Genomic DNA, 13,524 nt, shown 5'->3' on the forward strand with positions numbered 1-13,524 from the left:
GCGAATATGCCCCTTCTCCAAAGACTCCTTTATATAACTCCGCATAGCGGCATGTTCTGGTACAGATAAATTAAAAAGTCGTCCCTTAGGGAACTTACTACCAGGAATCAAATTTATAGCACAATCACAATCCCTATGAGGAGGTAGGGCACTGGATTTGGGCTCATCAAATACATCCTGGTAGTCCGACAAAAATTCAGGGACTTCAGAAGGAGTAGAAGAAGCAATTGACACCAAAGGAGCATCGCCATGAATCCCCTGGCAACCCCAACTTGACACAGACATTGCTTTCCAATCCAGGACTGGATTATGAGCCTGCAGCCATGGCAGACCCAACACGACAACATCATTCAAATTATGTAGCACAAGAAAGCGAATCACCTCCTGATGTGCAGGAGCCATGCACATAGTCACTTGAGTCCAGTACTGAGGCTTATTCTTGGCCAATGGCGTAGCATCAATTCCCTTTAGTGGGATAGGGAACTGTAAAGGCTCCAAGACAAAACCACAGCGCCTGGCAAATGACAAATCCATCAAATTCAGGGCAGCACCTGAATCCACAAAAGCCATAACTGAGTAGGATGACAGAGAGCAAATCAAAGTAACAGACAAAATGAATTTAGGTTGTACAGTACCAATGGTGACAGACCTGGCGAACCTTTTTGTGCGCTTAGAACACTCTGAGATAACATGAGCAGAATCACCACAGTAAAAGCACAACCCATTCTGACGTCTGTGATTTGCCGTTCAATTCTGGTCAGAATCCTGTCACATTGCATAGGCTCAGGCTTCTGCTCAGAAAATACCGCCAGATGGTGCACAAGTTTGTGCTCCCGCAAATGCCGATCAATCTGAATGGCCAAAGACATTGACTCATTCAGACCCGCAGGTGTGGGGAACCCCACCATAACATCCTTAAGGGCTTCAGAAAGACCCTTTCTGAAAATCGCTGCCAGGGCGCACTCATTCCATTGAGTGAGCACAGACCACTTCCTAAACTTGTGACAGTAAACCTCTGCTTCATCCTGACCCTGAGAGAGAGCCAGCAAAATCTTTTCTGCCTGGTCTACTAAATTAGGTTCCTCATAAAGCAATCCAAGCGCCAGAAAAAACGCATCCACATTTAGCAAAGCAGGATCTCCTGGCGCCAGAGAGAATGCTCAATCTTGAGGGTCACCACGTAACAAAGAAATAACAATTTTAACTTGCTGAACAGAGTCACCAGAGGAGCGAGGTTTCAGAGAAAGAAATAACTTGCAATTATTCTTAAAGTTCAAAAACCTAGATCTATCTCCGGAGAACAGCTCAGGAATTGGTATTTTAGGCTCTGACATAGGACTGCGGACTAGATAATCCTGAATGCCCTGTACCCTTGCAGTGAGATGATCCACACTAGAAGACAGACTCTGAATGTCCATATCTGCAGCTGAATTCAGAACCACCCAGAGATTAAGGGGAGGAGAGAGGCTAAACACAGTGCAGAGGAAAAAAAACAAAACAAAAAAAACCTCAGGACTTCTCTTCTTCCTCTTCTGCTGCATTAACACTTTGTGGGCCTGCTGTACTGTTATGATCCGGTGGTAGGATCACAAAACTGACCTGACCTGTAAACCAGAATATTAGGACAAGTTCTGGGGATGTGGAAGCTATACTGACCGCAATCCTGATCCTATCCACACACACTAAAGGCAGCCGTGGAGCGTTACCTAAAAAACCTAGACGCCTCTTCACAGCCTGAGAAACTGGCTACCCCTAGAGAGAAAGCAAAGACCTCACTTGCCTCAGAGAAATAACCCCAAAGTTTTAGACAGCCCCCCACAAATAATAACGGTGAGATAAGGGGAAAATACAAACGTAGAAATGAAACAGGTTTAGCAAATGAGGCCCGCTAACACTAGACAGACTGAAGATAGCTAGGAATCTGTGCGGTCAGTACAAAAACTATCAAAAACAAACCATGCAGAGAATACAAGAACCCCCACACCGACTCACGATGTGAGGGGCGCACTCTGCACCCCAGAACTAACCAGCAAGCGAAAAATCACATTAAAGCAAGCTGGACTGAACTCATCATATACTGAGAAACGTTTTCAAGGAAATAATGAGCAAAATGAACAAGCAAGACTTAGCTTCTCCAGTAGGAGACAGGTCACAAGGAAGATCCAGGAGTGATCAGAATCAGGACTGAATACAACGACAGCAGGCTACAAGTGAAGGTCCAGGTGAGTTAAATAGGAACAGCAAAGCAGGAAATGAAGCAGCTGAACCCAGCCACAGACCAGCCATATCGCTAAAGGCCACCAGAGGGAGCCCAAGAACAAACTCACACAGTACCACTCATGACCACAGGAGGGAGCCCGAGAACGGAATTCACAACAGACCGCCCCAGGAAAGGAAAACCAAGAGTCACCTCTGCTTCTGAGGATAAGTTTATCCGAGTCACCAGCCTCAGAAATCGCAGGGTAACAGCAGCTCAGATAGAGACCAAGTCAATGCCACACAGAGTTTTAGCAGCAGACACATCTCTACAACAACTGTTAACAGGAGACTTTGTGCAGCAGGCCTTCATGGTAAAATAGCTGCTAGGAAACCACTGCTAAAGACAGGCAACAAGCTGAAGAGACTTGTTTGGGCTAAAGAACACAAGGAATGGTCATTAGACCAGTGAAAATCTGTGCTTTGTTCTGATGAGTCCAAATTTGAAATCTTTGGATCCAACCACCTTATCTTTGTGCGACGCAGAAAAGGTGAACGGATGGACTCTACATGCCTTGTTCCCACCGTGAAGCATGGAGGTGTGATGGTGTGGGGGTGCTTTGCTGGTGACACTGTTGGGAATTTATTCAAAATTGAAGGCTTACTGAACCAGCATGGCTACCACAGCATCTTGAAGCGGCATGCTGTTACATCCGGTTTGTGTTTAGTTGGACCACCATTTATTTTTCAACAGGACAATGACCCCAAACACACCTCCAGGCTGTGTAAGGGCTATTTGACCAAGAAGGAGAGTGATGGGGTGCTACACCAGATGACCTGACCTCCACAGTCACCAGACCTGAACCCAATCAAGATGGTTTGGGGTGAGCTGAACCGCAGAGTGAAGGCAAAAGGGCCGACAAGTGCTAAGCATCTCTGAGAACCCCTTCAAGATTGTTGGAAGACCATTTCCGGTGACTACCTCTTAAAGCTCATCAAGAGAATGCCAAGAGTGTGCAAAGCAGTCATCAAAGCAAAAGGTGGCTACTTTGAAGAACCTAGAATATAAGACATATTTTCAGTTGTTTCACACTTTTTTGCTAAGTATATAATTCCACATGTGTTAATTCATAGTTTTGATGCCTTCAGTGTGAATGTACAATTTTTATAGTCACGAAAATACAGAAAAATCTTTAAATGAGAAGGTGTGTCCAAACTTTTGGTCTGTACTGTATGTAGCACATATTTTATATGTACCTGCCTGAAATCGGCTGGGCAAGGAGTTCGGCAAGCTTGAAAGCCCCCAAGACAAATGTTAGGATTTGTTTCAGCTTTGTATTAGTATGCTTTGGGGTAGTGTGGTGCCACCTGCATTTTTCCTTACTGCAGTTTTATGAAAATTTATATTTAAAAATGTATTTTGTGATAACATCGTGGATGTGTGGTTTGTTTGGCTATTTTCTTGCTGAAGGGGGTAAGTTTACCTTTCAAATGGTGTATCATTTGTGTGTGGGTGCAGTATGAACAGAGATACAAAGGAATCACCGAAAAAGTGTTTTGAAATAATATAGAAGGGTAAGAAAATAAATAATAAATAACAACAAGAAGCCAGAAGATAGCGTGCAGTTTCTAGTCCATATATGCGCTGAATAACTAAATAAGGTAAAGTGAAAATGCAGATAGAGGTAGATAAGATTTTTAGAAATAGTTATTACCCAAGAATACGTGTGTGACCGGGTCCCCTACGCACGTTTCGGCGCTTGCCTTCTTCCAGGGGGCGGAATAAAAAATATAAAAGTTCAAATCACCCCCCCCTTTCACCCCATTCAAAATAAAACAATAAAAAAATAAAATAAACACATATTTGGTATTGACGCGTTCAGAATCGCCCGATCTATCAATATATAAAAAATTAACCTGATTGCTAAATGGCGTAATGGGGAAAAAGGTAAAAATGCCAGAATTACATTTTTTGGGTCGCCGCAACATTGCATTAAAATGAAATAATGGGCGATCAAAAGAGCGTATCAGCACAAATATGGTATCATTAAAAATGACAGTTTGGCACACAAAAAATAAGCCCTCACCCGACCTGGGATCCCGAAAAATGGCTATGCTACGGGTCTCGGAAAATGATGCAATTGTCCTTTTTTTTTTTTAAATAAACTTTGGATTTTTTTTCCACCACGTAAATAAAAAAAAACCTAGACATGTTTGGTGTCTATGAACTCGTAATGACCTGGAGAATCATAATGGTGGGTCAATTTCGCTGCACATGAAATTTTTTTTTTCCGTTTTTGAGTACACAATTTGCTAAAACCAATGGTGTCTTTCAAAAGTACAAATCGTCATGGAAAAAACAAGCCCTCACATGGCCATATTGACGGAAAAATTAAAAAAAAGTTATGGCTCTGGGAAGAAGGGGAGCGTAAAACAGAAGCGCAAAAGTGAAAAAGGGCTCCGTCATGAAGAGGCTAATAAAGACAGTAGAACACAATTTTGATATTGTCTACATTTTCAATTTAATAAGCATACAGTAGGTTTGTTGAAATGGCAGTGACCAAATAGTGACAGCAAAGAAGGCAAAGCCTTAATTAAAGTAATAATTTTACGTATTTGACCTCCTGATCACCTCAAGGAATTTCAAAATCGAAAGACTGTACATTGTACCATTTGTTAACAGTAATAATTGTTCTACATTAAGGAATGAAAATTGAGTATTCAAAGGGTACACTTTTGGCAAAGATATCAAGCACACTGGGCTTTGTCAAGACAGGCTGCATTCAGTTAGGAATTGAGGCCGATTGGGCAAGATTTTGCCTTTCTTCATGCACTAATTATTGTTACAGTTCAGAGAAGGTCAAGTCATATTTTTAGGTAAATAATTCCTGTAATAACTCAGTGAGCCAGTTGTTTGTGCATTGCATGTGCAAATGAAGCTTCTGTGCTATAGAAAGTATTTCTTGTAGTTCTTATATTCTACTTATGCTATTTATTTTCTGTCTTTTCTCGGTTATATTGTTTTATGGAAAAGAGAGGTCAGAGGTATAGATTGGATTTTCTTGAAATACTACAAATATTCCATTTTGTGTCCTAGACATGCCCTTAAATCAGGGCAGGGTCAAATCTGTAAGGGTATGTGTGCATGACTTGTTTCTTAGGTGGAGTCCACCGGGAACCATCCTGAAAAGAGCTAAAAAAAACAAGGAACGTATGGACTCCAATGTCAAAATGAGTTGCTGTTGATTTGCTCTGTCTGTTATCAATTCTTTAAACAAGTTGTCCACTACTTGGACAACTTCTTCTCCTACTCCTCGCTTGGCCCTGATGAAATAATACAGCTTGTACTCCCCGCCTGTGCTGGCAGCACTCGATGACCCGGGGCTCCCTTGCTGCTGTTGTGACATGTTATGCCGGCGCCCAGTCAGCACTGGCATCACTGTACCCACCTCTTGTCGATTTGAGCGGAAGAGAAAGTCCGAGATCATCTGCAGCCCGGACTTCCTCTTCATGTTCAGTTTGTCCAAAGGTGGAGACAGTGACGCTAGCGATGATTAGACACCGGAGTCACGTGTCACAACAGCGGCACAAGAGCCCCGTGTCCGCGAGTGCCGACACCGTGGGAATGGCGCCGGCACAGGTGGTGAATAGAGGCTTTATTACTTTACGGGGGCCAAACATTTGACTCAAGAAAGGGTTGTCCTAGTAGTGGATATCCCCTTTAAACTTCTTTAGTCTTTGAAAGTAATGAAATGGCTAAAACAAGTGACCTGTCCATTCGTCTGATACCATTATTTTTATATGGAGTTTAAAAGTATGCTGCTGGCGAAGCATTTGTAAAATACGTCCACAAAATGTCATAAAACGCTTTAGGTAAAACACTACCAGTATTTTTCTGAAGTATGTTCAGCTTCAAAAACGATGCGGGTACATCGGCATCTAAAAGAGATTACGTGCACATACCCTTATAGAGTAGCCCATAGTCATTATTGCTAACAAAAAATATGCCCCCTACGCTCTTCTCTGATTGGGGGCAGGTCGAAAAATAAATTCCTTGGTGCCCTATGGACTTTGCGCAGTGCCAATTGAAATCAATAAACTTACCATACACTGTAAATAATACAGTCCACATACCCATGGAAATAAATAATTACGTATTTATTGACTCCTGCAATAAATAAATACTAAATGCAGTGTCCCCTGAAATAACAATTATATTCACTACACTCCCAAAAAACTAATACGATATATGTGGTCTCTAAAAAAATATTATAGTATGCTGCACATTGTAACCTCTGAAATAAAAAAAAACCCATACAGTGCTTAAAGAAGCCCTCCTCCTCCCATCACAGTTTTTATCCTCTTAATATATTGCAGTCATCATATTATATAGCACTGTGTACTTACAATTGCCATTTTGTCTTTCTACCCAGGTAATTATTCTATTTTCTCTGCTCTATGTAGAAAAAAAGGTAGTCTCTTGTTCCTTCATTTATCATTCCCCTCTTCAACTTCTGACTCAGCTGCTCCTCCTCCTTCCCGCCACGGACTTTTTCAGTGACACAGGGTAAATTGACCTCCTGTTTCTACATAGCGTTTAGAAGGATTTGTCTAGTCTGTTCTTAATCACGTGATGTCATAGACCTAATGGTAAAGAGAAGGATTATCTGGGTAGAAAGGCAAAATGAGCAATTGTAAGTACACAGTGCTGTATAATATGATGACAGCAATATATTAAGAGGATAAACATTTTAATGGAGTGCTTCTTTTAAAACAAACAAATAAACGTATATGAGTAAAAGATACCCACTCCTGCTCCTAAGCTATCATCTAATCTAGGCCACTTCTGGCCAGTCCTGACTCAAGCATTACGATGCAATGATGTCATCACATCGCACAGCTAATACAGTGGTGGACAGGTCGCGGAAATGTCTACTCCCTTGTCTCTTATAAATGTGTCCCTGCTGTATACTGTGTAATGGCTGTGTCTAACCATACAGGAACATGGTCTCATCATATTACAGCTCCTGAGAGTATGCAGACAGTACAGCATGAGATCACAGCTGATTTTTTTCTGTGAGGCAAAACATTGCTTAAAAATAGGCAGTGAAATGTTTTACCTCACAGACAGAATCAGCTGTGATCTCCTGCTCCCCTGTCTGTATACTCTTTATTGTGTCATTCCCTACCCAGGAGCTGTGGTATGATCAGACTATTTCCCTGTACAGTCAGACCCGGCCATTACACAGTACACAGCAGGAGACATTTATAAGATTTATAACAGGAACACCGTTTTTTAAAATAAATCCAATTGTGAAACTTATTTTTATTACAAGATCTATTAATTAAAATGTACTTTGTTCATGGTAAAACGCCTTTAACTACAAGTCGGAGTCTAACCTACTAATAAAATCAATGTGAAGCAGAAAATCACAGCTCTCTTGTCCTAGTGATGGTGTACTCACAGGGGCTGGCCAGTTTTCTGGATTTCGCAGTAGCTGGCAGCACTAGGGACTGACTCATGGAGGCAGGCCATCTCTCCTCTCCTGTGCAGGCACAGAACAGTGCTTATTTGTGCCGATACAGAAAGATGAGGGTAAGGAGCGGATGACCGATTTAAAGGCCTACTGCTTAGGCCAGATTTATCAGATGTGAAGCTTGCCCTGATCTAAATGCTTTCCTATTGACAGTATAGGCACTCAGCATTCATGGCTTTTGCCTCGCTCTAGCAAACTTTACCTATACTCCCGGCATGTACATGAGCCCTCAATGCCAGACATACTTGTTGAATCTCCCCTTCTCCATCATTACTGCATATCTAAGCAGATTTGATGGTCATGACCCAAGGAAGTGTAATCATATTGGTTGTAAAAGTCGGTGCACATTTTTAATGTTTAACCCATTCATTATACATGTTCTATAGGGAGAATCTCTTTGAATGCATTGTAATATCTTTCGACTGGGGTTTTGTTTCTTTCCTATGCCCAGACCCCATAATGAAAAGCCCCAATAAGAAAAAAGTGCTATTTATGCCGAACAAATGTTTTCTTCACTTCTCCTATCAAACTGCTGTCATCAGCTCGATAAGACATGATAGAGATAGGATCTTTGAAGCTGTGGGTGGTGGTGTGCACCATCACAACTGATGTGGAAAGTTTTGCTGCACTTACCCAAACAACAATATTTGCAATGCGATAAGAAATGTATAAGTTTTAAGGCCGTTATTCTTGCACTATTTTCTGCATTAGAGTCAAGGGCAGTTACAGACAGAAGATGGCCCCGGGCAAGAACAATAAATGGGCCCTCTGCCATCCAGGAGCGATCATAATGCACAATGCCACCTGACTTGGAGGTGGTAGTGGCCCCCTTACCTCTGGCTCCTGGTTGAGCCTATAGTATGTCTACCCCTGGTTGGAGTATTTTCATCTTTGTGGAGTTGTTCTATGGCTATTTTCTGTTTCGTCTTCTTTATGGTCCATTTTGTGATACAACACCAAAATGATTGATTACACTTTGACTGTTGTCCTTTTTTATTCTAATGATCATAGATCAGAAAAAGTCCACACAAGATGGCTACATCCTTATGGCCAATACACAAGCAGAAATGGAAGAATGGGTGAAAGCTATCAAAAGAGCGTCTGGGTTCCCATCAGGAGGTAACAAAGCACCATAAAATCTCAATAACTAAACATTTTTTGGTATTTGGGAAATGAATAAACATGTCTACCTAATTTTGTATTTCGGAACAGATCTGTTAATCATAAGTGCAGTTAACTCAAGTCTGGTTTCCAACTATAGACATTTATGTCAGAAATGTGGTTGATTAAATGTAATTCATTTCCATTAGGGCTTGTTCAGACTAGAATATAACGGTCCCTGTGCTGTCCGTATCCAAAACTAACAGCATCCGTATCGCACACTGACCGATACAAGTCAATGTGGTTCGCTTGTCTGAATCGAGTCTTAATAAAATACACCCTGCTATTTCCAATCTTTACTGTGTTGATAAATGTGATGCCACATCTCTACTAGGACTAGAGGGCCCTCATTTGCAGAGTCAGACATTTCTGATGGATACATTTACAATCCTATAAACGTTTATAGTGAGTGATCTTTATCCTTTCCTACTATACCATTTACTTAAAAAAATATGTTGAGGGCGTGATTAAGTGTCACTAATATATAAGTATTACAGGTTCTCCTGCTCTTGTTAGTGCCGCCTCCTCACGGTCAACACAGTTCTCCTGTCTACACGATGGTGACCAGACCTGTCCATCAGACTTCAATGGAGAAACACTGAACTTGGGATAGCTGTTTTTCCATTAGAGGAGGCCATGGACAGTTCTGGTCAGATGCTCCTCTATCGACGGACATTGTGTGCACAGGAGCTCTGCGCAGACTGTGAGGAGGCTGTGCTAACCAGAGCGGGAGGAGAACCTGTAATACTTACATATTAGGAAGTGACACAACATCATGTCCAATAATGATGAACATATTGACCCCGATTCATGAAAGCAACTTATGTCATAATTCTGCGATAAATCCCTTTGGAAAGACGTGAAATGTTTGCGCAACTGGGAGTCGTGCAAAAATTTAGCGACTTGTCGGTTTCACGTCATTTCTCAGAGCTCTACCAAAATGGGTGGCGCTGGAGTGTGACGAGGGCATGACAGGGGTACAATGCCACTTCTTGTCTAATTCATGGCATTTCGTACACAAGAAATCTTACTCCAATCGGTGACTAGAGTGCACTAGGGTGCACACCACTCTTCAAACGCTCCGGATTAATTAAGAGGCGTGTGCCTCCTAATGAACGAAGAGCACCTGACTTTCACATGCTGATCTCGATGAATTGGGGCCTAAGATTACAGCCTGCTTTAAGGGCCGCTTCACTTCCCCTACTTTGGAAAAATCAGACATCAGGAGGAAGTGAGAGAGAAGCCGCAGCTCTCATTTCCGCCGGATGTCAGTTACGTCCAAAGGACCAATGATTGGCCAGAGGGATCATGTGACATAACAATGTCACATGAGCCCTCCCCGGGAGAGCAGGTGCCAACACAATGCCGCAGCAACAGAAATGAGTATAGCTGTTATTATTCTAAAAGAGGGAACGTGGTGATTGAGAAGGAATTGTCTGAGTAGTGGACAACCCCTTTAAGAATATAATGAACAGGCGTTAACAGGCTATTTTCTTAACCCCTTAACGACCGCTGATAAAATGGCACTCGTTGAGAGGCCTAATTCCCCATCGCCGTTTTATAATGGCAATCGGGAATAAGAGTACAGCGCCGCCGTACATGACAGCTCACACCCTGCAGTTTTTATAACTGATCGGGGCTGATTAACCCCAGAAATACTGCTGTCAATCATGACAGCGGTATTTAATTGGTTGCAAGGGGGTTATAAGACTCCGTTGTAACCATTGGATACCCACAATGAGAATCATGGGTGCTGATGGTTACCATGGTACCCTGACGTCATGTGATGATCACAGGATACGGTGGCCTGCGAGATCCCTCTTATAAGCTGGATCTCACATGCCCAGTCGGTGAGATTCCAGGATCCCACAGTTTTAGGCTTGGACCCGACTGTTGCTTGAAAGTCGGGGTCCTATAGCCTGGCATTAGGGACAGATATATATTTTTTAATCCCTTATATTTAAGATAATCAGTTTTTGGAAGTCCATTGTTTTCTTAAAAAGGGCAACTGCACTGAGGTGAGAGGTAATGTCTAATATCTTAGGCTGGTTTCACACTTGCGTTGCTGTGCGCTGCGGACGGCAGCGCACTTCCTCCTTGAAGCTCCGCCTACTGTCGCCTGCGTCCTGCATCTCCCTGTGTACCCAATGTTAAAGGGTACCTATCACCCCGTTTTTTCAATATGAGCTAAAAATAGCTTTAAATAGGGCCTGAGCTGTGCTTTATAACTGTGTCTTTATTGTCCCCTGATTCCCCACCTTTGCTGCCAAAATACCTTAGTAAAGTCGCCGTTTTCGCCTGTCAATCACGGCAGTCTGGTCAAATGGGCGTTGTGAATTCACTGTTTCTCCCCCACCTCTTGCTTTTCCCTAAGTAATTTCTTCCCGGCGTTTGTGTAGTGCTTCGCGCATGCGCAGTTAAGTCTAATGTCGCGCCTGCACATTATGCTTTGCCCAACTGTGGGCATAGCATTCACCTCGTCTCTGCGCATGCGCGACTCTTCTCTGTAACCTGTGTGCCCCGGAAGTCTGGCTATGCAAATGGTGTTGTCCTGGATGCCGGTAAAATTTCCCCATCCAGAACTTCTTGCGTAAGTTTTGTAGATAAGCAACTTACGCAAGAAGTTCTGGATGGGAAATTTTACTGGCATCCAGGACAACACCATTTGCATAGCCAGACTTCCGGGGCACACAGATTACAGAGAAGAGCCGCGCATGCACAGAGACGAGCTGTATGCTATGCTCACATTTGGGCAAAGCATAATGCGCAGGCGCGACATTAGACTTAACTGCGCAGGCGAGAAGCACTACGCAAACGCCGGGAAGAAATTACTTAGGGAAAAGCAAGAGGTGGGGGAAAACAGCGAATTCACAACGCCCACTTGACCAAACCGCCGTGATTGACATACGAAGACGGCGACTTTACTAAGGTATTTTGGCAGCAAAGGTGGGGAATCAGGGGACAATAAAGACACAGTTATAAAGCACAGCTCAGGCCCTATTTAAAGCTATTTTTAGCTCATATTGAAAAAACAGGGTAACAGGTTCCCTTTAACATTGGGTACACAGGGACATGCATTGTATGCAGATGTGGCCTCATGCGGCAATTTGAGGTGTGTGGCGACCGCACGGAAACGCAAAATTTTGTGGTGACCATCAGTCCTCGACATTGTGATTGTGAGGTACCAATGTGTTGCTGGAGTTGTTTTTACATTTTTTTTTTTTTACTGTGCATCATATCTGACATGTTATTTTTATTTTTAATAAAATTAAATTAAATTAAATTAATTAAATTTTATTTTTATGATCACAGTGATACCCCAAAGTGTTACTACTTTTTCACAACAAAAATCACTTATTAAAAAAGTTTATTTTTTTGGTTGTAAAAGCCCTAACTTTTCATTTTTAAATTTAGAGAACTGTAAGAGGTCTTCATTTTTTGCAAAACAAACCGTTGTTTTTATTGGTACTACTTTGGATACCTACGACTATTTGACCACTTTTTATTTAAAAGAGTTGTCCGGGACTATGGGGTTGTCCAGGCCTAAAAATTAACAGGCAGGCAGTTGCTATCTACCAGCCTGTTGTACCCGAGATGCGGGCTCAGAGCAGTCACCGCGAGCTAATGACGACGATTCAGCTACACCACATCAACAGAGCATCTCTTCCTCTTCCAGGCGGTTTTGTCAATATGACATGACTGCTGACATCATGATGATTGACAGCCGGCTCTCTGCAGTTAGGCAACAAGGAGTCGGCTGTCAATCAGCATGACATCAGCAGTCACACCCCATCAACAAAACAGAATGGAAGAGAAACTGGTCTCCGACTGCTCTGAGCCAGCAGAGATCAGCATCGGGCACAACAGGTAGGTAGTGAGGCTACGTTCACATTTGCGTTGCGTCGGGCACAGGTTCGGCGACCTATAGCGACGCATGAGTCATGCGCCCCTATATTTAACATGGGGGCGCATGGACATGCGTTGTCTTGCGTTTTGTGATGCATGCGTCATTTTTGTCGCAAGCGTCAGGGCGCACAGGACGCTACATGTTGCATTTTTTTTGCGTCCAAAATCAAGCCAAAAATGGACGCATGCGTCACAAAACAATGCGTTTTTGCATGCGTTTTGCATGCGTTGTGCGTTGCGTCGCCGACGCAACACCCAACAACGCAAATGTGAACGTAGCCTTAGCAACTACCTGCCTTTTAATTCTTAGGAATAAAATGAATTAGTCCTGGATAAACCCTTTAATTCTTTTTTAGTTGTGATAAAAAACCCAGCGGGGGGAGAAAAAAATAATAGAAATTTATCGTATGGGTTGTTATGACCCAGGCAATGCCTTTTTTTTTTTTTTTTAAAGAAAATAAATTATTTTTTTATTCTTAGATTTGTGCATTTGTCTTGCTATATATTTTTTTTATTTTTTAACCCTGAAAACCATTTTTTTTTCTTTTTACAATGCTCACTAGACACACAAGCGGACGTGTGATCCTTTTTCTCTTTGATAGAACACCGTGTAACCTATGTAGTACAGTGCATTATCTAGCAGTGATTGTCTGACGGCCTATTTACAAATTAAATCCACAGTACGGATCAAAGTAGGACATGCCTTTTTTTTGGTGGACAATTA

At 42.4% G+C, this 13,524-nt stretch overlaps 1 protein-coding gene across 1 annotated transcript in view; it reads left to right on the forward strand.

The window, feature by feature from the left end:
• ARHGAP25 (Rho GTPase activating protein 25) overlaps nucleotides 1-13,524 on the forward strand; it is a 180,452-nt gene that overhangs the window by 121,045 nt on the left and 45,883 nt on the right. Inside the window, exon 4 of the mRNA XM_077263045.1 lies at nucleotides 8,745-8,852. Within this exon, the coding sequence (XP_077119160.1) occupies nucleotides 8,745-8,852 (108 nt within the window). The remainder of the gene's footprint in view (nucleotides 1-8,744; nucleotides 8,853-13,524) is intronic.

Source organism: Ranitomeya variabilis, chromosome 5, assembly GCF_051348905.1.
Source record: "Ranitomeya variabilis isolate aRanVar5 chromosome 5, aRanVar5.hap1, whole genome shotgun sequence".
Classification (NCBI taxonomy): Eukaryota; Metazoa; Chordata; class Amphibia; order Anura; family Dendrobatidae; genus Ranitomeya; species Ranitomeya variabilis.